General features: G+C 40.8%; 1 protein-coding gene across 3 annotated transcripts in view; it reads left to right on the top strand.

Annotated features, from left to right (window-relative positions):
• The window catches only part of LOC119787139 (enhancer of polycomb homolog 1-like), a 40,910-nt gene extending 16,931 nt beyond the window's left edge, over positions 1–23,979 (top strand). For 2 of the 3 annotated variants that reach the window (XM_038290785.1, XM_038290783.1), the window contains 13 exons: positions 3,415–3,574; positions 7,419–7,564; positions 7,664–7,870; positions 9,113–9,261; positions 9,388–9,535; positions 9,666–9,830; positions 10,380–10,469; positions 10,683–10,831; positions 10,916–11,355; positions 18,818–18,933; positions 19,015–19,150; positions 20,361–20,718; positions 22,440–23,979. In XM_038290785.1, coding sequence (XP_038146713.1) covers positions 3,475–3,574; positions 7,419–7,564; positions 7,664–7,870; positions 9,113–9,261; positions 9,388–9,535; positions 9,666–9,830; positions 10,380–10,469; positions 10,683–10,831; positions 10,916–11,355; positions 18,818–18,933; positions 19,015–19,150; positions 20,361–20,718; positions 22,440–22,512 — 2,277 coding nt within the window. In that variant the 5' untranslated portion in view covers positions 3,415–3,474 and the 3' untranslated portion in view covers positions 22,513–23,979. Of the gene's footprint in view, positions 1–3,410; positions 3,575–7,418; positions 7,565–7,663; positions 7,871–9,112; positions 9,262–9,387; positions 9,536–9,665; positions 9,831–10,379; positions 10,470–10,682; positions 10,832–10,915; positions 11,356–18,817; positions 18,934–19,014; positions 19,151–20,360; positions 20,719–22,439 lie in introns of all 3 variants that reach the window. The other variant, XM_038290784.1, reaches the window with a different exon arrangement.
• Positions 23,980–24,322: the final 343 nt, after the last annotated feature.

Below are 24,322 nucleotides of genomic sequence, written 5' to 3'. Positions count from 1 at the left end.
TATAGATATCATATAGGGAAAGTCCTACTTTTAAACATATTTTTTTCTACACAATTCAGCAGTTAGAAATGACAAATGAATGGAAAGTTAGTGGGAGGCATTGTTAGACCCACTGATATAATAAACATTACATGAACTCACTGAAAACTGAATGTTTGCTTGTTCTGATAGTAGCTGACAATTTGTGCTTAACTGTTTCCATTTAATTCCTTGCTTCAGTTCTGGGTTTCCAATTATCTGAAAACACATTAAATGCTGCTAGAGCTGCTTTCTTTTTTCTTCCCCCAGTTCTGGAATATGTTTGTATCTTGCCTTTTGTTTATTTGATGCAAAGCACCTTTTTTTTCCCCATGAATTGTGGTATATAAATAAAGTTGCATTGCGTCATGGAAACTAAAACACCCTAATTTAGCCATTCCATCTGTTGGACCAGAATGATTTATGTGCTTACTTGGGGCAACCCTGGTTTAAGAAATGGACGAAAAAAGAACTTAAAGGGTTTATTTTAAATCGACTCCCCTGGAAGTTTAATATGTTTTTGATGCCAAAACCAAAGACAAATACTGGGAATGTGCATGTATTTAATTGTTTTTCTGTGTGCACCAGTTAGTGAAATGGATTTAACATGAACTTCCTGTATTTTAGCCATAATTTCTACCCCTAAATTATTTGGAAAATAGTTTATCCCCTTTTCTGTTTCAAAAATAGCAAACGATTGCATGTCTATAAAGCTGTAATCTGATGTGTGCCGCTGAGCCAAAGCTTTTGAGCTTTAAAATTGGATGTGAGATTAGTTTTGATAAAAGAAAACCTCAGCCATGGTTGACTGCAAGCTGAGCACACGGGACTGACGTACCATTGGTTGGAATACTAGTAGAAATGTGGTTCAAGCTGCAAATGTGACTGTTGGTTAAAATAGTGAAAGATTGTTGAAATGGATATGAAGGTCCAGGATCTCATTCTGTAGATGATCCATGACTTGGCTGTGATTTGTTTTAGCACGATGCTAACATGTTAATAATTCATGACCTTGTTAAACCCTGACTCCCTCCCCGTTGTTCTCTTAAACACTGACTAATTCACTCAAACTTCCTCAACCTTACATACCATCACCTTTGTCTTGATGTGCCTCAGGAGGAACGATTGCCACACACCTCCTCTTTATGGAGCCTCTGTTGTGGCAGTCTGCCCAACGCTGGCTCTGTGCCCAGCATGAGTTAAGGGCTCAGCGGTTAAACCTGACTGGGAATGTCCAAACAGTCTTCTCATAAACCGGTTGGTCAGCCGCTCTGTTTGTTTCCCTCTGAACACACTTGGCAGCAGCCAACTCTTATCACACAGGTGGCAGGTAGATGAGCTGAAGTGATAAAAAGGCAGTGTTGAGTTTCTATCCTGTCTTGTTCTCTGTTCCAAAGGTTAAGTTTGAAAGTTTGTTCAGTTTCTGTCCTCTTTGGGCCGAACTCTGTTTAAACCACAGCCTCAACCATCAATGTTGTCACTATTTGATGTAATCATATATAACTGGGGAGAAAATAACAAAAATTACAGATTTTAAAGATTAAGGGATACGTTTTCAAATGAAATTTCTTGTTCCTGATTCTGCTCTACATCTTTTAAAAACAGTCCTGTTGTTCTGCTGCCTGTTTAAACAAATGCCTTGCATATCAAGTAAAAATATTGCCCATTTCATGAATATTACATATTTATTACAATCTCTGTTAGTATGTTTTCAATACTGCATCTCTTCAAACCTCTGAATGTCTGCAATGATCAATAGACATGGACAGCAGAAACACAATACTCTTCTTAAATATAATTTTATTATTTATTACTGCTGGGATGATTCAATAATCTGTTCCCTTTCACTTATTAGTCACTTTGGGTAAAGCACCTAAAGATTTATAACTTTTGTTTAAGACATATGACAGAACACCTTTTTCTGATGTTTTTATGCATAACAGTTTGCTAAAGCGTTAAAAGAAGCAGACTTCTTCTTTTTTGTGATACAGTTTATCGATAATTTGACTTGCAAAATGATTTACAGGGAGTCTATACGATCTTGCAAAGACAAATGCTTAGCAGGAAAAAATGCTTAAATATAAAGTGAAAGTTGGTTGAAACTTTTGAAAAACAGCAAGGTAATGCATTTCAAATCCATATTCATTAAATCAGCAGTTATCCATGGTTTTCATGAATTTTTTAATCACATTCTGTATGGTCACATTTTGTCTTTTTATAGTTTTATTATTTATACTGTTTAGGTAACGATGTTGGTTAAATGTATACTATGCAACCGGTGTTTATTTTCCAGCGAGGCTCCCCCCAAAGGGCGAAAGTAAAAGTGCACTGTCGTAAATATGCACAGCTGTTCTCCTGGTTTCTCCGTCAAGCCAGGCGCGGTTGTTTTGAGCTTAGCAGACAGGCGAACGCAACGAATGACTAACACAGTGAAAGTATGAACATGCACACAGAGAGAAACCATTCCAATGTTACTTACAATCGCATCAGCAGAAACGCGAGGTCCGGGTCAGCCTTGCAGCCTTCTTTTTATTTTAGCTCTCGCCATTCGGAAAAAGCTTGCCCGATGTTCACCCGTGTACGACTCTCTCTCTGTCCGGAGCCCTTTTCCTCTTTCTTGCCTGCTCCGACATGGGCTTTCGCTGTTTTCACGCTGGTTCCGCCATGATAACTGCACAAAGATCGCCACTGTGCTAGCAACGAGCATGCTTTTAACTTGGGGCGTGTAGCAGTTCTCGCCGTAAAGCAAGACCAACTCTCGCGAGACTTCTGAGCCTGCAATTGCAAGTGCGGTATTTCCCCCACAGACCACCGGGGCGGCCGAGAATACCTTTGTTCAACCTGAAATGACTCATTTAATCATCCAAAACGTTATGGAACACATTAATTAACTGAAAAATGTTGCATAGTGTGCCTTTAATACGTTCCTATACCAAAAATGAGTCTCCTTTAAATGAAGAGGTTAAAAACCTGTTTTCAGTAGCAGTACCATGATAAGTTGTCACATTAAAGCTCTGGGCTGATTTATTTATGCATTTGTAAGAGCCGATTACCATTGTTTATTGTGGAGTAGCTGAAACAGACCGTTGTTTGTAAAGCATTAAGTGGGAGTAGATAAAGGCATGATCACAGGATCTCACATGATGGGGCTTTATGCTTCAGGGGGAAAGTTGAGAAGAATCCACCAGAATGGATGGTGAGGATTTGTAGATTTGAAAAGGGTGCCAAATTTTCCTTATAATCCTTATTTATGGTTTTACTTTGATAAATAAGATATGCCAATAGTTAAGATTTCTTAGCCTAAATTGACTGTTTCAATAATTAACTATGCACATGCAATCCTTACGGGCCTTGTTTCATTTTTCTCACCTCATGTCTGCTGTTGTTTTCCCACAGGAACACCATCTTCAGCGGGCCATCTCGGCGCAGCAGGTCTACGGCGAGAAGCGGGACAACATGGTCATCCCGGTCCCTGAGGCGGAGAGCAACATCACCTACTACGACTCCCTCTACCCCGGAGAATTCAAGATGCCAAAGCAGCTCATTCACATACAGCGTGAGTGTGCGGAGATGAAAGAGGAGCAGAACACCCTTAGTGGAATCGTACCCTATCAAAGTGTTTGGTTTATTTGATAACAGCCACTGGTCCAGTTTATTAAAGCTCAAAGTAATGTCTGAATCTAAAGTGAGTGCTTGTCGGCGTAAACAAGTTTTAGATTGCCCTGATGTGTAATATTTGAGGGAATGAGTTTGCTAGGTTGCCTGCTTCAGTAAGTGTGTCCGTGTCACAATAGGTTTCCTCCATTGTTTCTCCAAAAATAATCCATTTGCTTCTAAGTGCAAAGCTGCTATCAGTTCAGTGTGTGGGGGGGACCGGTTTACTGCAGCTGTCACAACGATTTTCAGGCTTTCTCAGAGGGTCAGACACAGAGACCTGTAGAAAAATTCAGTTTGAATCTCTACTTTAGCTCTCTGAAGTTTAGAGTGAGTAAGTTAAACCGTTTCATGGTGCTGCTTTTCATTTAAATGTTACCTGCTGCAGAGCTGTCAATAAAACCCCTCAGGACGTTTGGACTCAAATATAATCCCTGCTGCAGTCAGTTGAAAGTTTTTTGTTTTTTTTTATTAAATCTTTTTCATTTTAAAATCTGATGAAACATTTCTACTATTGTGACTTGAGGCTACATGCAGCTGGTTTAATAGCTTTTGTGTCTGTTTCAACATAGACCGACTGGATTAAAACGGATGCTGCTCTCATTGGATCTGAGTGTTTTTATCGAATGCAGTAATCTGAATCCTTCTGCTTCACTTAAAATGGCCCCACACCTGACTTCTTGGTGTCAGGGAAGAAAAACCAGAAATTGACTGAGTCTGAGGAGATTAATTTCAGTAAACTCTGATTCAGTCTGGCTTTGTCTTTCTGATGTGCATCTGAGATGAACAGCATGAAGGGTGCTGGGGGTTTGTTGTCACTGTTTAGGGAAGGGAAGAGAAAATCTGAATTTAATTTGGCATGTTGTCCAGAAAGACCTTCCTGGGTAGACGCTGATAGTGTTGACTTTTCATTAGCTCCAGGAATAATTTCGTTTAATTATCTGAAAGGCCAAGCTACGTTTAATTAAGTCAGATAATCATCCAGACTTTAATGTCCAACACGTCCCAGATGTCCTGTTCTCTTAAAGCTCTCGTTTGTGTTTATGCCACTGGATAGTTTGTGGATCAGATGAATGGAACAGCAGTCTGCACACAGTTTCAGCTCGGCCTGCTAACATTACGCTTTTTGTTTGTGTTTGAATAACTGAAACACTCAGTTAATAACATTGGTTTGTGTAGCAGATATAGTTTGTGATATTTCAACTTTTGGTTTCTGTTGCTGTAGAACAACTGGACTCTGCTGGACCCAGCGTTAATCTACTGATATGGAGTATTGCAAGATTTTAATTTCTTTATTGGAGAACTATGATCAGCATGATTTGGAATATTAATTTAGCACTACTGTGATTATACAGGTAAAAGCCAGTAAATTATAATATTTTGAAAAACTTGATTTATTTCAGTAATTGCATTCAAAAGGTGTAACTTGTACATAATATTTATTTATTGCACACAGACTGATGCATTCAAATGTTTATTTCATTTAATTTTGATGATTTGAAGTGGCAACAAATGAAAATCCAAAATTCTGTGTCACAAAATTAGAATATTGTGTAAGGATTAAATTTTGAAGACACCTGGTGCCACAAACTAATCAGCTGATTAACTCAAAACACCTGCAAAGGGCTTTAAATGGTCTCTCAGTCCAGTTCTGAAGCCTACACAAAAATGGGGAAGACTTCAGATTTGACAGCTGTCCAAAAGGCGACCATCGACACATTGCACAAGGAGGGAAAGACACAAAAGGTTATTGCTGAAGAGGCTGGCTGTTCTCAGAGCTCTGTGTCCAAACACATTAATAGAGAGGCAAAGGGAAGGAAAAACTGTGGTCAGAAAAAGTGTACAAGCGATAGGGATCACCGCGCCCTAGTCAAGATTGTGAAAAAAAAACCCATTCCTAAAATGTGGGGGAGATTCACAAGGAGTGGACAGCTGCTGGAGTCAGTGCTTCAAGATCCACCAGCAAGAGACGCTTGAAAGACATGGGCTTCAACTGCCGCATACTTCGTGTTAAGCCACTGTTGACCAAGAAACAGCGCGAAAAGCGTCTCACCTGGGCTAAGGAAAAAAAGAGCTGGACTGCTGCTGAGTGGTCCAAAGTCATGTTTTCTGACCAAAGCAAATTTTAAATTTCCTTTGGAAATCGAGGTCCCAGAGTCTGGAGGAAGACAGGAGAGGCACAGGATCCACGTCGCCTGAAGTCTAGTGTAGAGTTTCCACCATCAGTGATGGTTTGGGGTGCCATGTCACCTGCTGGTGTCGGTCCACTCTGTTTCCTGAGATCCAGGGTCAACGCAGCCGTCTACCAGCAAGTTTTAGAGCATTTCATGCTTCCTACTGCTGACCTGCTCTATGGAGATGGAGATTTCAGGTTCCAACAGGACTTGGCGCCTGCACACAGCGCAAAATCTACCCGTGCCTGGTTTACGGACCATGGTATTTCTGTTCTTAATTGGCCAGCCAACTCCCCTGACCTTAGCCCCATAGAAAATCTGTGGGGTATTGTGAAAAGGAAGATGCAGAATGCCAGACCCCAAAACGCAGAAGAGTTGAAGGCCACTATCAGAGCAACCTGGGCTCTCATAACACCTGAGCAATGCCAGAAACTCATCGACTCCATGCCACGCCGCATTAATGCAGTAATTGAGGCAAAAGGAGCTCCAACCAAGTATTGAGTATTGGACATGCTCATATTTTTCATTTTCATACTTTTCAGTTGGCCAACATTTCTAAAAAATCCCTTTTTTGTATTAGCCTTAAGTAATATTCTAATTTTGTGACACACGAAATTTTGGATTTTCATTTGTTGCCACTTCAAATCATCAAAATTAAATGAAATAAACATTTGAATGCATCAGTCTGTGTGCAATGAATAAATATAATGTAAAAGTTACACCTTTTGAATGCAATTACTGAAATTAAGTTTTTCAAAATATTCTGATTTACTGGCTTTTACCTGTAGATGTTAGGAAAGATGTGTAACTTCTTTAGTATCTGCTATTTGCACTAAATGTGCTTGGCATCGCTGAGTAATAGAAACAGCATCTGTTTTTAATGGTCAGGGTGAAGGAGAGTATAACATTGAGATTTCCTAATATATAATAGTTTTTCATTTTCAGGATCTTCTATGACTGATTGAAGCTCACATTTATAACAGCATTATGTCCGCTGTTCCTGTTAGCTTGTGAACTCTGAGTTCCATGATGTTGGATCCGGGATGAAACACAAGTGTTTCCTCTTAAATGGCTTCTTCCAGCTTTTTTTTAGCTTCCTACACTTGTTTTAAAAGCCTTACTCATTCTGAAAATTACTTTAAGTCGCAGCCCATTAGCCTTTAGTTATGGTGCATTCTCTAATTAAAAATAAATTGGATTTTGGACTTTCTGCAAAGCTGGTGAAGCTGAAAATCAACCAGTACCGATCACCAGGCAGAGCGTTGGTGCATCTTTCTCTGATCTATGCAGAAAAACAATTACATCAGGATTGATTAGATGTGCTTTAAATCTCCTAATGAAGTAATTATGAAACACTAGTTTGGGATTTTGAAACCAGAGACATATTAAGACCAGCTGAGGTAAAGGTTTCATTTTGGTGCTTGGAGTTCTGCAAAAGACTCTTGGGAAACTGTTGTGCTCTAGTTTTAACAGATAAATTTTATCTCTGGAAAAAATTTTTTAAACATATTTCGTTTTTAATATTCATTAAATAAAGTTCTAGTAGAATTAAATGTAGACTCTCGTTTTCAGCTTTCAGCTTGGACACAGAGCAACCAGACTACGACCTGGACGCAGACGATGAGGCCTTCGTCAACAAGCTGAAGAAGAAGATGGAGATCAGCTGCCTTCAGTTTGAGGAGATGATCGACCGGCTGGAGAAAGGCAGCGGACAGCAGGTCAGCGCCGCCTGCTCTCTACTTGAAAACGCGATACTCTGTCACATTAAAACTGGATTCATCTGAAACAAACCTCTTGTTTTGTTTTTTTCCTTTTAGCTTGTGAGTCTTCCTGAAGCCAAGCTGCTGCTGAAGGAGGACGACGAGCTCATCAAGGAGGTCTTCGATTACTGGAGCCGAAAGAGGAAAAACAGCAAGGCCAACTCTTTGATCCCGACCGTAAAGCAGGAGAGACGGGACGGCTCCAGTACCGGAGACCCTTACGTGGCCTTCCGACGGCGCACAGAGAAGATGCAGACCAGGAAGGTTGGTCTGCTCACATTTTCTTCTGCACTGATGCTTCTTCAGCATCCGGCGAGTTTGACAAGATATAAGTGGGATTTTAGAAAACTTGTTGAGCTGGGCTGTTTAGTTGTTTTATAGTAATTAATGTGAGCGCATAACTAAGCTCTTGGTCCCGGCTGCAGAATTTTTGTTGTTGCTGAACCTCTGCTTCCTGCTGCGTCAATCATAAGAACTGTGAAAAGATGGGCTGGATCCTGTCTGGAGGGTTGTACATTTTCTGCATACTTCAGCTTGTGTGTAGGCTGAGTGAATTATCCCTACCTTCACCTGAAGGGCCAGAAATAGAAGCAGTGACGCTTAGAGCTTGTTGCTCTGCAGGGAAAACCATGTTGGTTGTTAAATTACTGTCAGTCATAAAACTTTAAACCATCATAGTCCTAATAGTATGCATTCAAGGAAGGGTGTGGGAGGTTTTTTGGGCTTTGACATACCGAGTGTGCTTTAATGTTGTACAAATTTAATAAAATAGACTTGTATTGAGATTGCTGATTAATGTGGCCTAATTATGAAGCATCTATGTGCAATCCAGGAGGTTGACTGAAGAACCCGATATCGGCTTTAGCTTTTTCTCATCCAGTCTATTACAGTAAAGGTTAAAAATGAACCAATCAGGCTGTTATTATTGTTCAACAAAGGCCCAATCATTAGTCATTTTTATTTTCATTCTGATTAGCTGTTTAAGCCCATTTATGATCTACATTCTGATCATTTAGAAGTATGTGGGCAAGAGAAGGCGAGGAGTTGGTCTAAGTGTTTCTTATGGTTTATTTATAGGATTGATCATTAGAAACAAAGCTGTTTTCATGCAAATGAATGACGTGGTTATAACCCAGCAAATATGAGACGGATAAAACCGTCTTAATATGTGAGATTATTGATGCTAGATATGTGCTATGAGGGAAGAATCGCCAGCTTGTTGTTAAATAATCTTCCAAATATCATCCCTCTGTGTTAGATGTAAGAACAGATTATTTTAGACCTAGAATAGCAGCTTTTTAGATGCAATAAAGCTTAACCTGAGTCTTACAATGCTAGCATCAAGAGTGATATACTGAGTTTGTAGATGGTGGAGTTTCCTTTGTCTGCAGTGCCTTTAATGGACATATCGGCTAAATGTTTGAGTTCTGTTTTTAAAATGTTGAGATTTAATTTTTTTCCCTTTTACTCTCAGTTAAGAAGCATATTTATCCTTTATTTGTCCAGAACCGTAAGAACGACGAGGCATCCTATGAGAAGATGCTGAAGCTTCGCAGGGATCTGAGCAGAGCGGTCACCATCCTGGAGATGATCAAGAGGAGGGAGAAGAGCAAGAGAGAGCTGCTGCACCTGACACTGGAGATAGTCGAAAAGCGGTGAGTTCTGGTCGAGGGTGACTCTGAGAGGCCACAGAGAAATAAATGACCTATCTGTGCTTCTCTGTACATTTATGTAGTTTAGAGATGAACTGAAGGTCTGATGCTTTATTTTTTTCATCCCAGAAATTCCATGTCAGACTTTGGTGGAGAAATCATGGCAGAGGTTCTGGCTGAGCGGGCGCTGGTGAGGCCACAGATCATTCCCCTGGTCCCGCTCACCAATCAGTACCGACATCAGGACCACATGGAATCCAAGGACTACAAGTCTAAGGTGACCCCGCCGTTAGAAACAAGACAAGTGTATTCCCCCAAAAAAAGATTTCTGTTTGAGTGACAGCCACGTACAAACTGTCTGAAGATGGAGGCACATCATTAACTACTCTCTCTCTCTCTCTTTGTAGCCTGAGAAGGCAGAACCTTCGCGGCAAAAACGGAAATACGAAAAGAAGCCGAAGATGTTGCCGTTGTCATCAGGAATGCCCCACCATCCGGGTCCTGTTGTGTTCAATGCTAAAGACCTGAACCAGTACGACTTTCCCAGCTCTGACGATGAGCCCTTCTCCCAGGTAGACACCCCAAACCATGCTAACGCTTTAGCTTCAGTAATCTACAGGCTTCCCACTGAACTCAGGAGAACTATGGAATAGATTTAGGTTATTTAAAGGTCGGGAATATCTTTGCAAACTGTAGAAAAAAGGAGAATTTATGGATTAGTTGTATTGTTCAACTTTCTTGTCTTAAAATTTTGTCTGCCATGTATCCCCATATTCATCCTCCTGCCTGTCCCTGTCAGTTCTGTCAGGATCAATATTTAACCTTCATAGTGAAGAATATGGGTCCTTGAGGCCACTGTCCTCAGAACCCGCTGTCCTGCCTCACTTGGAAGTCGCTTTTGCAGAACCCCCCGAATCAGAAGATTGCATAAGCTCCTTAGCAGTCGATCAGCCGTTTATTTAAGCTGTGTGTGTGAAGGCATGGAGATGCCTAAAACGTTCGCGACAGTGGGTCAAAGATGGCTGCTGTAGTAATGATGTCCATGAATTAATAATACTGTCGGGACAAAGCATTATTGTGGATATCCATCTAACTTGACCTCTGACCTCTTCTGTCCACAGCTCCACTCAGGCTCATCTGAAGCAGAGGAGGAGAACGACCCCGATGGAGCCTACGCCTTTCGCAGGAAAGCTGGCTGCCAGTACTTTGCTGTAAGAGCCATACTTGTTAGAACTCATATCAAACATCAGGACTGTTTTACAAATGGAACAATAGTTATTAGGGTTATCTTTACTCTCCCAATGGTAGATTATTTTATTTTATTTATTTTTTTTCCTATAGCTGATCTTTTTTTGCAAGTTTTGGACTCCGGAGGTAATGAGTTGGCAATGTTCCCTTCTTTAAAGTCCTCTGTGTGTTTCCAGGCTCGTCCAGATCTGGTGGGTAGTTGGCCGTGGAGCGGTCCTTGGGAAGGCGGTTTGGCAGAAGCTCGCTTTCGTTACAGTCTCACTACACTGACTGTGCCACGCCGATGTCTGGGCATGACACGGCGGCGTGTGGGGCGAGGCGGCAGGTCAGTTGGAGCCTCCTGTTTACACAGTGCCTTTTGTAACGTAGCAGATCGTTTCATGGCTGAATTTGTTTTGTTGTCGTCCAGGGTCTTGCTGGACAGGGCGTGCACTGACGGCGACAACGTGTTCCACCAACTGGACCTGGAGGCCACGGACCTGCCGCCACTAGCTTCTCCTTCACCTCCTCCTCCCTCTGCGACTTCGCGCTCACTGGCACCAGACACATTTGCGGGCACCTCAGAAACGAATACCTCGGACAGAAGTTCCACCTCCTCCAACAACCCCTCCGTTCCCCCGACCACCTCTCCTTCTTCCACGGACCTCAGCCAGATACTGTCTAATATAAAGTCCTGCCGCTGGAGGCACTTTAGACCACGGACACTACCACTACATGAGCTGGACAACGCCCACCCTCTGTTCAGGAGGATTAGTCGAAGCGTGAAGCGTCCGCTCTCCGCCACCGGGGGGAAACCATTTGGATTGCAGCGGCCAGCGAGGGCTGTCCCTCCTCCCACACCTGTTGCTGGTAAGTACCGTATTTTCACGACTATAAGGCGCACATAAACGTCTTTTTTCCCCTTAAAATGTGCGGTGCGCCCTTTGGTGCGGTGCGCCCTATGTGTGTTGCAAGTGCGACTTTTGAGACCACCTCATTGAGGAGATGATGAAAGAGTGGCTGAATGTAAGGAGACCAGGTGTTTTTTTTCCACTCATCACCATCGCTGTTAATCTGACTCCATGCGTGCCCATCTCACAGCTGATGTGAAAAACATGGTGAAACAAATTAATGCGCTCGCTGTGAACCGGACGCAGCAGGTGCAGCAGAAGCAGCGAGTTTACATGCAAAGTCAACGGTTGACGAGCGTACAGGCGCAGCAAAAGGTCCCGCAGTGCGTTTTGAGCAGCAGGCGCAGCGCTTCGGGTGCGCGCCGCCAACGCGCTGCTGCTGCTCGAGATGGAAAAATTGAAGTTTTGCTGCTGGAAGCGCCGCATCAACCAATCAGAGAAGCTGATCTGGGAGCTGACAGCGAGACAGACACAGCGCTCTGACATATTAAGGCAAATGGAAAGGGCTGGATGGATGAGGAGATGATGAAAGCTTGGCTGAGGCAGGTGTATGTGAGGAGAACAGGTGTTTTTTTCCACACATCACCATCGCTGCGTGCCCATCTCACAGCCGATGTGAAAAACATGGTGAAAAAAAATAAACGCTGTGCTCGCCGTTATCTCGGGGGTCTGACAAAGGAACTTCAACCGCCCAACATCGGTGTGAAGCGGCCGTTCAAAGTAAGGCTGCGAGCGGCGTGGGAGCGATGGATGACAGACGGAGTCCACAGTTTCAGGATAAGTGGAAGGCAGCGCCGGGCAAGTTACGCCACCGTTTGCGGATGGATTGTTGATGCTTGAACTAACGTGTCTGCTGGCTCTGTTGTTCAAGCTTTTGCAAAAGCCGGCATTATTTCTGAGGAGCCGCGCTGCACGGAAAGTGACTGACAGCGAAGAATGGGAAACTGTCATTAGTGCAGCTGTTTAATTCAGAAACAGAGGATGATGACTTTGATGGGTTTGATTAATACTTTGTAATAAATACATGAATAAAGCACAAACATACTCAGTTTTGCTCCCGCTCTATTTTTCTACCTGAAAACTTAATTCAACAGCAGCCTCTGGGCGGGTCTCCTCCTCTTCACCGCGGCGGCTGGCAGGTGTTTTTCATCTAAATAATCTAAATCTTGCAGCTATATTTGCTGTGATCAGTGGGAATAAAGTAGTTTTAATATGTTTTTAAGTGAGAAAGTCCACCTGAAAACTTAATAATTGCAGTCAGTTCATCCAGATTATCTATTTCTGTCGGAGGCGCTCAGACCCCCACATACCCGCGGTGCACCGACAGTAGAAATCCCTTCAACAGCAGCCTCACCGCGGTGGCTGGCAGGTGTTTTTCATCTAAATAATTTAAACTGCAGGCACCAGGATACCGGCAATAAAAGCGAACATATTCCATCGGCAGGTTTCAGGATTTTACGTTAATTTAGGAGTGATCACAGCGCTGTGTCATCTGCGATGTGTCTGTCTCATGGCCAGCTCCCAAGTTTGATTAATACTTTGTAATAATACATGAATAAAGCACAGTCATACTCAGTTTTGCCCCCGCTGTATTTTTAAATACGCAGTAGAGCTATTTAAAGGTAGTAGAGGACATGTACCTGTATATAAAAAACGCGCCCTATAGTCCGGTGCGCCTTATGTGTGTGTTAAATACAGAAATGGGACACATAACTGAGATTGCGCCTTTTAGTACGGTGCGCCTTATGGTCGTGAAAATACGGTAGCCAAAATAAATGGCATATACCTTTTTTATCACTCTTTAGTGTTCTGTTTAGAACAGCTGTCGTGTCAAAAATTCAATCATGGGTCTGAATCTCTGTTCACTCCGATTTAACAACCACTCAAAAACACATACAGTACGGTTTGATTGTAAACTGGCAGGTTGTGGATGAGCTCAGGGGGGTTATGATGCCTTTACAGGCCACCTTCATCCTTAGTCCTGTGTTACACAAACTAAACATGCTTTCCTCTCAGTTCTGTGTGTTGTGGAGGGAAAAGCAGCTCAATGTTTCCCAACATCTATAAAACTGACTGGTGAAAGTGTAAATTGGGAAAACTGATGTCACAGCTTGCTTACTTTTTACTTTATTTTTTAAAATGGCCAACACACACTCTGGAGGAATAGGAATGTTTTCTAGAATCTGTAGCTTGGTTTATACTCACCGCATTGTACAGGGCGTGAGGAGAGGCGTGCCAAAAAGTGATGCAATCTGTTGTCTCCGCCCCACCAGCGTGGACCAGGCCCGCAGCATCAGCGCTCGTTCACGCACTTCCAAATGGGAGAATATGAAGTTGTTCTCCATGAACAAATTTGCCTTCACTGAGATCAGATGATGCAGAAGGTTCAAGTGGAACAGTTTGGTTAAATGCAGTGTTGTTTGTTTTTATTCTGTGACTAAAAAATGGCATAAAGGAGCGAGTTTATTGGCCAAGCTTGTGGTAAAAACAAGGATTTTAGTTTGTTTCCACCACATCATACATGAATTAAGTCTGAAACAACTACCAATACTATAAAATGCATTCGGGTTTGATTTGGTAAAATAATTTTATATCTGTTATTTGAAAAAGGAGTGGGTACAAATGGGTTTCACAGTGGGGCCGGTTTCCCCATTGTCACGTCTGTTTGTGCAGCAAGTAAACCTACCTTTTTATTCTGTTAAAGGTTCTCAGTCATCCAGGTCACGTTAAATCCAAAAAAAAAAAATGAAATACCGTCCAATGGACTTTTTTTAGTGGATTTTTTTTATTCCGCTGTATATTTCTCTGCCATAAACACCTAGTATTCTTTAATAATTCTTAAATGATACTGTGGTCACCCATTTTGGAAGTGGGATGCCTGTTTCTTCTGCTTATTTATTTTTTTATTTTTTGTATTTCCTCGTGTAATGTTGATCAGAGGATTGCACCCACATCCCTGTCTACTATAAACATGTACAGCACTTCTGAGTTTATACACAGGGCACAGAGACGGCATGACAATCCAAAGGACGAGTTTATTTCTGCCTTAAGGTGCCTAGAACCAGAACATTTCATTCCATGCAAAGACAAGTTATGAGTTCAACGGAATGATTTCATTTGGTTCTTGCAGTCCAGGTTCTCTTTTCCTGCAGAGTATACATATGCTTCGTTTGAGCTTTTTGTTTTTTCTTATTTGCAGAACCAGTACTGGTTCTAAATGCAGTTGCTTTGTGAAAGTTATTTTCTGGCCCTGTTGTTACAGAGTTTGACCCCCAACCCACCCAATCCCACAGGTGTCAATTAAATGTCGAATAAATTCATGGGGCTCACTGGCTGGATCTGTTGTTTGACACAGAGGCTTGTAGAGCAGCATACGGACTAAATGCTACACGTCCTCAGTTGTTTCACTGTAAAGGCATTCAGGTGCCGCTGGTCTGGATGTTGTATTCCAGGCTTTTATCAGCAAAGCTGCACCTGAACGCATCAGACTAAAGCTAACTGGTCATTGTTTATATCAATATGAAAAGGAATTTATACTAGTTATCATTGTAATTGATTTGACTTCGAGATGAAAGTGATTCTCAGATCCTTTGGAATGGAAAACTGAAGGGTTGGTGAGGGAAAATGTTGATCAATATTTCAGAGAAGCATGAAGACGCCTCCTAATGAAATGTGAAACAAGACTTTAAAATCAATACGAAGTTCAAAACAAGAGACTTGAGGCAACGTTCCGTCCAGTGCACAGGGGGAACATTCACACGGAAAACAAAGAGTCAGAAAGAAAATACTGCTGTTTACCAGCAGCTTGATAATTCCTGTCTTATCACTGGGATGTAATTAAATTCCTTATAAATTCCTATAGGGACTTTCACAAACTGTTTGCGGGAAAATATTATTAGTTGGTTTGAGTTTGAACGATTACGGTTAAGTCAGATTATTTTAAGAGAAAAAATTATAAAAGTTTACATGTTAATGCCAAAAGAACTTCTGAATGAAATTTTATTTCTTGTACACCTAACTTATGTGAACATTACTGTAAATTAGCATTTATTTTCTGCTACTATATTAATATCATAACAAATGTTATTATTTTCTTAGGGAACATTCTATTTGAAAACATAACTGAAACATATTTACATATCCAGCATCTGATGCTTGAGGTTCTTTATGCAATATGAGACATTTTTATTATTTCATTCCCCTGATTCTGGCTCCTGTGTGGTGCTAAGCTGAGTGTCTGAAACTAAAGCAGTGCAGCAGGACGGCACCCTGACTGTTTATCTCCTCAGCATCCTTTACTGCACCTCTGTTTTATTCAACTAGAAACCAAAGTAGTGATGTTTTATGTTGGCTGTTCTATCTAGAACATTTTGGAAACAAGGCGGGTGTCTGTTAGGATGTAAAGTAAGGAAGAAAGTATAAATAAGGCTCCACTCTCTTTGCAGAAGGTGCGCTATGAGTTTAGAGGAACAAATTCCCGCAGGTAACCTACCTTACTACACGAGTGCTGTGGACCAAAGACCAGCGCCATTTGTGTTAAAATAATAGTTGCTAGCCTAGCAAGTAGCTGATTGGTAATTTGTTGATTTGGTTCTAGCCCTGGTGTGGATTTTTCTTCGCTTATGTTCAGCAGCTTCTATTTCTGGGGGCAGAAATAGAAGGGGGCATCTGGAAAAGATTGAAAGATTCTAGGAGAATTGAAAGGTTGGAACCGGTTCAGATTGATTTATGCAAACACCTACTCATCAGAGGCATTTGTTTAAAAAAAATTAAAAAATGTTTAGGGCTGAAACATTCATATTAATTGTGGTGAATCGATTATTAAAATAGTCAACTAATTTAGTAATCGATTAATTGTTAAATTAATCGCTATAGGCATGCTAAAACAGGCCTATAGCGGACAGAGCAACCCACTTTTAGCAGTAATTATGAAAAAATTGTAAAAAAAAAAAAAAAATTTTTACATTTAAGATGAAGATCTTTTATCTGACAATATGATCCATCCAGAACTCGAGTGGAAAAAGTTTTTCACCTGGTTTAATTTTGCAAAAAGTCTTCTTTAAGAAACTTTTGCTATCTGATTAATAATTGAAAAAATAAGAGTAATGGAATTGCAAAATAATCTTTAGTTGCTCACCTAATTTTTTGCGGGTTCAGGTGTTGATCAGGTATGATTGATTAAAACATGGTTTTGTTTTTAGGAAAGTTTGTGCGTTTCTGTTTACAGGCTAGCTTTAAACGTTATGGGTGGATTTTAAGGACACTTTTATTAGAGGTGCTCCTCATTCCAAGGAACAATCCATTAAATGTTGGTGACAATCCAGATCATAATCAAAGATTCTCTCCAACATCATGAGATGCGGATATTTGGTGGAACCAGCAGTTCCCCACTAAACTAGAGGGTGGCAGCAGTGAGTGTAGACAGCTTCAGCATCAGACTGAGAAAGTCTGGAGGTATTTTAATTAGGGATGCACAATATAATCGGCCCCCTATCGGTATCGGCCTTAAAACTGAATATCGGACATCGGCCACCCCACCAATATTTAACCCGATATTTGATCAGCTTCTGAGTTTCTATAGTCTAAAGAAAATAAAAAATACTTCTTCTTCTTCCTCAAAAACTTCTTTTTTACAGACTTAAAAACTTCTAAAGACGAGGGAAAAAATATTGATACATTAAAATATCACAATATCTTCATATGCTGATATATTGCCATTTAAAAACACCATATCAATCTCTTTTACTAATGAAATATTGCTATATGTCATCGTTATGCTGCGAAATCCCCCGAAAATTCACAACATTTTGCCATATTTTTATATGTTGATATATTGACGCGGTATCGATCTATTTTACTAACAAAATCTCACAAGAATTTGCTAAATATCACGAGAGTTTGTAATAGAACGATTAAATTTCACGAGATTTTGAAAGTAAAATGGATCGATACTGGGTTTTTAAAAATCAATTTGATATCAGCATATGAAAATATATTTGAGTATATTATTTTTCAAAGTGTCAGAAATGGTATTTTCAAAACTGCTATTTTCAATGACTACTTATTTTTGTCCAGCTTTAACATCGGAATCGATATCGGTTATCGGCTACATGAGTTTTAAAATATCGGCATATCGGCCAAAATCCCAATATCGTGCATCCCTAATTTTAATTAACACAAAAAACGTGAAAGGGATCGTTGACTTGTGGTTAGGATCAGTTGTGAATTTTTTTTTTTTTTTTTTTACCAGAGATGAGCCTCATGCCGAAAAACAATTCATTTAAATTTGATAATCCAGATCATGTGTAAGTTTTTAGCTGTAGGAGTAATTCACAATTAGGGTTGATATTTGCTGCTTTGAGGGAGGTCTGGGCTCGGAGTGTTTTTCTAGTTTATTATTGTGATTTATGTGATGATTGCTGACTGTTGTGCAGCAGATCATTGACTCTTGGTTGGTAGGACTCTTTGATTATTCTGCTGCAAACTAGTTTCCTTTGTTTTCCAGTTGTTTGAGTATCAAACTGAAAGTGGATTTAAAGTGATTTGCTTTTAATTGTTGTAATTTGAGACGTAGCTTCAGCAGTTGGTACAGCCTCTGTTCCCTATATCTATTGTAAACATTTGGATGCCTTGTTTTTCTTCAAATATCTGATAACTTAACCACAGGTTGTAAAAATCTGTGATGAAAATCTTTGACTTGAACTGTTGCAGCATCTGCCTAAGACTGTTCAGGTCTTTAAGGGAAGGTCGTCATCATCTTAAGGCTGATTGATACTCAGAAACCAGGTCAACTTCCTGCAGACACTCTAGTGTACCGCTCCATAATTGTAGATGACCGCAGACAGGAGGCCTCTGATTGGTCAAATTTAAATCCGCTTTACACTATACATATTTCCTGTTTGGTACCTTACCTGCTTGCTTTGTTTTTATGACCGCCATTGTGGAAAACGACTTTTGAAGATGGACGAGCGAGGTGCGCGAGAACGCTGGGACCCAGTTTCCACCTGGATCCCCGCTCTTTTTCGCCCTCATGTCCCTGCGCTGGCGTACAAACTTGCCCCCACTTCGTCACCACCTCAGCCGTATCTAGACCCACAGCTAGTTCCTGATTGTTCCTCATGCGTTGTGGCGTGGAATAACATAGCACAGACCAAACTTCAAAAATGGGCATAAATCAAACATATCTGCGACAATCTCACTGCGACACACTGCTGTGGGAGGATAACCAGACCTTTAAGGTTGCAGAGATTATTGATCCTTTCATGGGGCTTCCGTGTTTTATGTTTTGAGTCTACAAATTGATAATTATTCAGTGTTTTTAAATGTTGTGTTCAGTGGAGATCTGGAAAGTGTTTTAGTTATCCTTTGTGGTGTAAAGAGCTTTTTCTCCAAATGACTAAAACATCTCCTCTTTCTCCCAGCTTTCACAGCAGAACAGTACCAGCAGCATCAGGAGCAGCTGTCTCTGATGCACAAACAGCAGCTGGAGCAGGTCCAGCAGCAACACCAAGCCAACAGCACTGCCAACAGCAGCCAGGTTAGTATCCACCCACATTCAGCCGCCTTCCTGCTGAGTTTAACCGCTCCTCTAATCACTAACTCCCTACGCCTCCAACAGAGCATGGCCAACACGTTGGACCAGGCTAGTGCTCAGTTCGCCGCCTCAGCCCTCGTTACCGCCGAACAACTGCTGGTTCTGAAAACGAAGGACGAACTGGCCCCTGGAGGCGGAGTCAATGGCATCCTCTCCTCAGGTACGTCTGCTGCCCTCAGTCAGCCTTGAGGTTTAGAGTCAGAAGGGAAACTAATGGAGACATGATGAGAATAAGTTTCTGTCTTTAACAATTAGCTCAATCTGAAACGCAAAGATTTGATATAGCTGCTTATGAACAAAAACCCAACATGTTTTAATTAAAGTTCAACGGCAGAAGTGGGTCTAGTATCAGTGAATAAATGGTCAAATGTTTCTATCATAAGATGAGAACAGAAACCACTAGAATGATGTGTTCCTGGCTTTAAAAAGAGTCATCCTTTCTTAAGCAGCCCTGTTCACCACTTGAACACTTACATTTGTTTGGAACTACAAAGAAATCTTTTGAAGGTGTGATGTTAGTCCTCACCATACCTAACATCACATGTATTCAGACTGGTGGATTTAGAAAAAAGAAACAATTGGATTTTCAAGACTATAAAATAAACAAAACTACAACAAAACTGTAATAAACAGACATTTTAAGAGATTTAAACACCAGGAAGGAAAACAAAGAAATGCTAAGCTGTGTCTGAACGTCCACCATAAATCCTTCAATCACTCTATAGAGCTGGGACTACATGGCAGACTTTATAATCAACTCGGTTATCTGACTTCAAACAGTTGATCACTACTTCGCTCACTATTTGTCACATGACTCCAGCTCACCTCACGCTGCCTGCGCCATCTTTTTCTCCCTCTCCCCTAAAACAAATCCCATGGTGCTTTGCAAGAAAAGCTCTTCCAAAGCATTCTGGGATATTTCTGCTCTTCTGCTGACCTTGGATCTAAGCTACTTTTCAAGGTGCATTGTGGAAAATTATAAATCTACTACTTTTTCAGCCACTAGATATTCTTCCACTCATAAAATGGTGGAACCGCAATCATTTTAGGGGTCAGGGCGTTCAGACACAGCCCCATTATAGTGGTTGTTTTCAAATGTTTTTGAGCACAGGAATGAGGGGGATTTAAAACAGATCGGCTGATCTGACCTGGAAAAAAATAATAAAAAATAAATAAATAAATAAAATAATTAAGTTAAATTTAGGTATATGCTGTGATGTAATAAGGCTATGGAAAATTAAAAAGAAAAGATTTAAACATGAGATATTTATCTGCTTCCTCTGGTTCATTGGAAATAATTGGAAGAGTTGAAACTATATTTTTGTTTTTCCTTTTAATGATCATCTGCCGCCCCTCTACCCTCCTCCCAGGTGTCTATAAGGGCTTGCCGCTCACTAGCACAGCGTCCCCCGCCGCCCCGGCTCCAACCTCGACCCCGACGTCCGCCCAGCTCCACCCCTGCTCCACCACGCTCAGCTCGGCCACCAGTAACAACGGCACCGCCCATCCCGCCAACACCACTAGCACCAACACCGCCACTCAGGTCCTGCTTGGAAACAACAACAGCCTCCGTCTAGGAATCCCCGCCAGTAAACGCGTCCACGCCCCCCGGACGCTGAGCGCCACCATGCCGACATCCGCCTTAAAGCTCGCCCACCCAGCAACCGCCAACTGTCAGAAACAAAAGGTGGCCACAGCCTCCACCTCTCCGCTGGACATGGTGCCCGGGTGAGTATCTAAGGATAAATTATATACTGAAAATATCTTTAAAATAGCCATTTATCTGACCCTTTTCAACTAGAACACCATTTGATGAGCAGCCTGACGCCTCAGTAGTTCAGCGCTAATGCAGTTATAAGCCTGTAGCTTATTCTCCTGAATTTGCTTTGAGGTTTCGGTGCTGTTCAGACAAAGAGCAAAAATGACAAGTACTGAGTGTGGATCTGATAATCCAGAAATCTGTAAAAGTTTGTTAAAACCTTGGTATCATATCTCCTGTCCTCCAGACATTTTCCCTGGCCTGTATAAGTCCCTGACTACACCTTCTGACCTGTTGTTGGTCCTCATTTATTCATGGCAGCCGTTTCTTTTATAAGTCAATAGCAGAAACAGAAGTTTACCCAACAGAATAGAACAACTGAGGCGTCTAACTTAATCACTAACGGCTGTTTTGGAGTAAAGCTGTGCAATATGGCTGAAAAATGTATCACAATATAAGCCTTTTATACTAATCTATCAAGGATTAGCGATTCCACTTCAATTCAATAATACTTTATTAAACCCAAAGAGAAATCCAGTTAATGGGGTTTCATTTATCTGCCTGCTTAAAGGTCAATTTTGACTTTGATAAAGAGTTTGGTCCTACCACCAACTCTGCTGGGCTCGGTTGAAAGACTAAGGCTGTTTCTTAAGGACTTGTGTCCTCGCCAAGTATGTTCTGGAGAAGAACACAGGAAAGCCTGGACTTGGAATAACAGGAGCAAGCAGGATCAATATGGGTCAATTGGAACTGAAGCGCACTGATGACGTCACCACACGCTCAACTTGTCTGGAGCTGCATTTCACCTCCTATTATTAATAGTCTCTAGATAATAATAAATTCTGACTTTTTTCATTTAGTGGGGGAATAATAACACAGTCAGATACACACAAATCAAACGAACGTTTTGCCAAATGAAACAAAAAAATCGCCATCAGAGCCAGTCCTTTTCTCTGCCCACATCTCTCAGAATTCATAGCAGTTTTGAATCTAGTTTAGTGAAAAGACATTTCTATTGGTTCTCTGAAGCCTTTACCCGCAGTGTTGAGGGAAAGCAGCCAAGTGCTTCTATTCAACATCCATGAGTGCGGATGAGTTTTGAACTTTTCAGACTGTCATCCTTCAAAATGCTGAATCGTTCTTATGGTCTTCCACTGAACTTGGTGTAACTTAAATACATTTTCTCTCATTTTAAAATCGGGACCTGCACACTCTGCTAGAACAGAGAAATGTATCTTTTCCTACTTCCTAGGAACAAGAACTATACTCCCACTGCAGTATTTATTTCTGTGGTAGCCACACCCAATTTAAATCTGACCAATCAGATAATAGGTTGGGCGCCATACCTTTGGAAAATGTACAAATTAGTTCTGCAGGAAATATGATCTACTCTACTGCAGCAAGTTTGTCAAAAAAAAAAAAACAGTTTAGCTCACTTTAGTCAAAATGTTTGAGAATCTGGAAAAAATACTGAGGACCATCTATATCAGGAGGTATTGGGACTTTCTTGAGGGTTTAAAGCAGCAGAATAATTCAGTAAAGCAGAGGACATTTTTAAAGTTATTGTCTCTGTACTTGCCTTTGTTCCCCCTCCCCCCAGAGCTAAAATCCAGCTTTCATTTTATCCAATTGCGTAACCAATTCAGATTTTGAACTAACTGTTTTTCTGCCTGTGTTTGTCTCATTGCAGGGAGAATCTGGAACAAGACAAGCCAGCACTGAACAGTCTGTCAGAGAACACAGTGGCCATGGAGGTCACGTAGCCTCGGGCTAACGGCTGCGAGGGAAACGTGACCCATCATTTTCTTCTGTTTTTTTTTATTTATTTTTTTTTTGGGTGCTATGCATCATTTGGTAGTCGTGAATGCAAGCGGTGGCTGAATGAGCACGGCAAGGTTGGGTTTCCATGGCGACCGTTTTGGGACTTAATTGCAATGCTAGTCTCGTACAAATTTTTTTCGTTAACTCCCCGCCCCGCCCATATTTCCCTGTTTGTTACTGTTAATAAGAGATCGTCTGTAAATTCTTAATATGGCAATTATATGTACAGTACTGCATATTTGTAATATCCCGCCCCCCCCTCCACCCCGCTCTTGTATATAACATTACTTGAATACAGAATTGTTCATTTGTGATGTTTTGCACTCGAGATATAAAGTTAAAAAAAAAGTTAAAAGAGAAAACAACAAACTGCAACTGGTTCAAAATACGATGAGTGAAAGTTGTACCACAGAAAAGTGTGTCTTCACATGCATGGTGCAGAACCTGCTGTTGGATCTATTTATTGTGCCGTGTTTACAAAGTTTTTCTTTTTTTATTTTCCAGTTCATGTCATTTTTATTTTTTTTTGTTAAATTTTTAAATACACTGTACCTCCCACCGGTGCCCCATGCTGTAGTCGGTGTTTAGCAACGTTTCTAGAGCTATTTTTAAACCTGGTTTTGGTTTGACATCCTTCCACATCAGTGGTGTTGAATCCATGGAGACGCAGGCCGGTAGATGAGGGGGTTTGTTTGGCATCACTTTCAGTCTCAACTAAGCTCTTCCATACCTTTTTATTCCTGAGACAAGTAACAAAACAATTGGGATGAAGACTTTCCCAGAAGACTTTGCTGCTTCTGACGTATCTAAGCACTATATGATTTTTTTTCTATAATTGACTGATGCTGCTTTTGTATGATTTTTCTTTGCCGTTTGGGTTCCACTGGACGGCCTCATTTTTTTCTGTTTCCTCCACATCTCAATTTTTTTTTTAAATAAATATTTTTGTATCGCCCCCCCCTCCTTTTTTTTATTTTAAAATTGCTCATGGAAGACATCATTCTTTTGTTACTTGTTGCTCTAAAAATATATATATGTAAGGGAGTAAAAAAATGCAGTAACTGACATTTATCATTCCAGCCTCTATGTAATAACAAATGTGTAAGAATTGAAAAAAAAAAAAAAGAAATTAGACGTTTTCTCTACTTAAAAAAAAAAAGTGATCCTGAAGGCTGAAAGGCCATGAACCACATGCTATCGGGTGCCTTCATTTGGGGAAAAATAAAAACTTATATATAAAAAAAAAAGTGCTCTCTTCTGTGAAGAGTTTGGTACTGAACAAGGCTACTTGTAGTTTTTCTTTGTCTGTACCACAATCCCAATGCCCATTCCAGTGGCCCAGTTTGATTCATGACTCTTTGTTTTCTGTTTGTTTTTGTAGACCCAACCCACCCCCCCACACACACACACACACACAAAAGAAATCCTGAAATGTCACAAAATGAAATAAAAATCCAGGGCATTAAGTGTTTCGACCAGCATGTGTCATTTGTTTTTCATTTTCTTCTATTTTAGCCTTCAGCTGTGCGAGCATTTTAGTGAAACAATCTGATTAATGGTGACCAGTCAATTATTGAAATCAACTCATTCAGTCATCGATTAACTGCTCTTAACATGCATTTAGCTGACAGAGCAACCACTTAGAGCTATAATTATACCAGAATTGTAAAGAAATCAAAACGTTTTGCATTTAAGATAAAAAAAGATCTTGTCAATATGTTGTGTTCAGCCTCCTCAAGAGGCACAAATTTA

This window comes from Cyprinodon tularosa, unplaced genomic scaffold (genome assembly GCF_016077235.1).
Source record: "Cyprinodon tularosa strain WSP-4 unplaced genomic scaffold, ASM1607723v1 ctg289, whole genome shotgun sequence".
Taxonomy (NCBI): domain Eukaryota; kingdom Metazoa; phylum Chordata; class Actinopteri; order Cyprinodontiformes; family Cyprinodontidae; genus Cyprinodon; species Cyprinodon tularosa.
The sequence above is the reverse complement of the archived record's forward strand: the minus strand, read 5'-3'. Positions and strand labels throughout refer to the sequence as shown.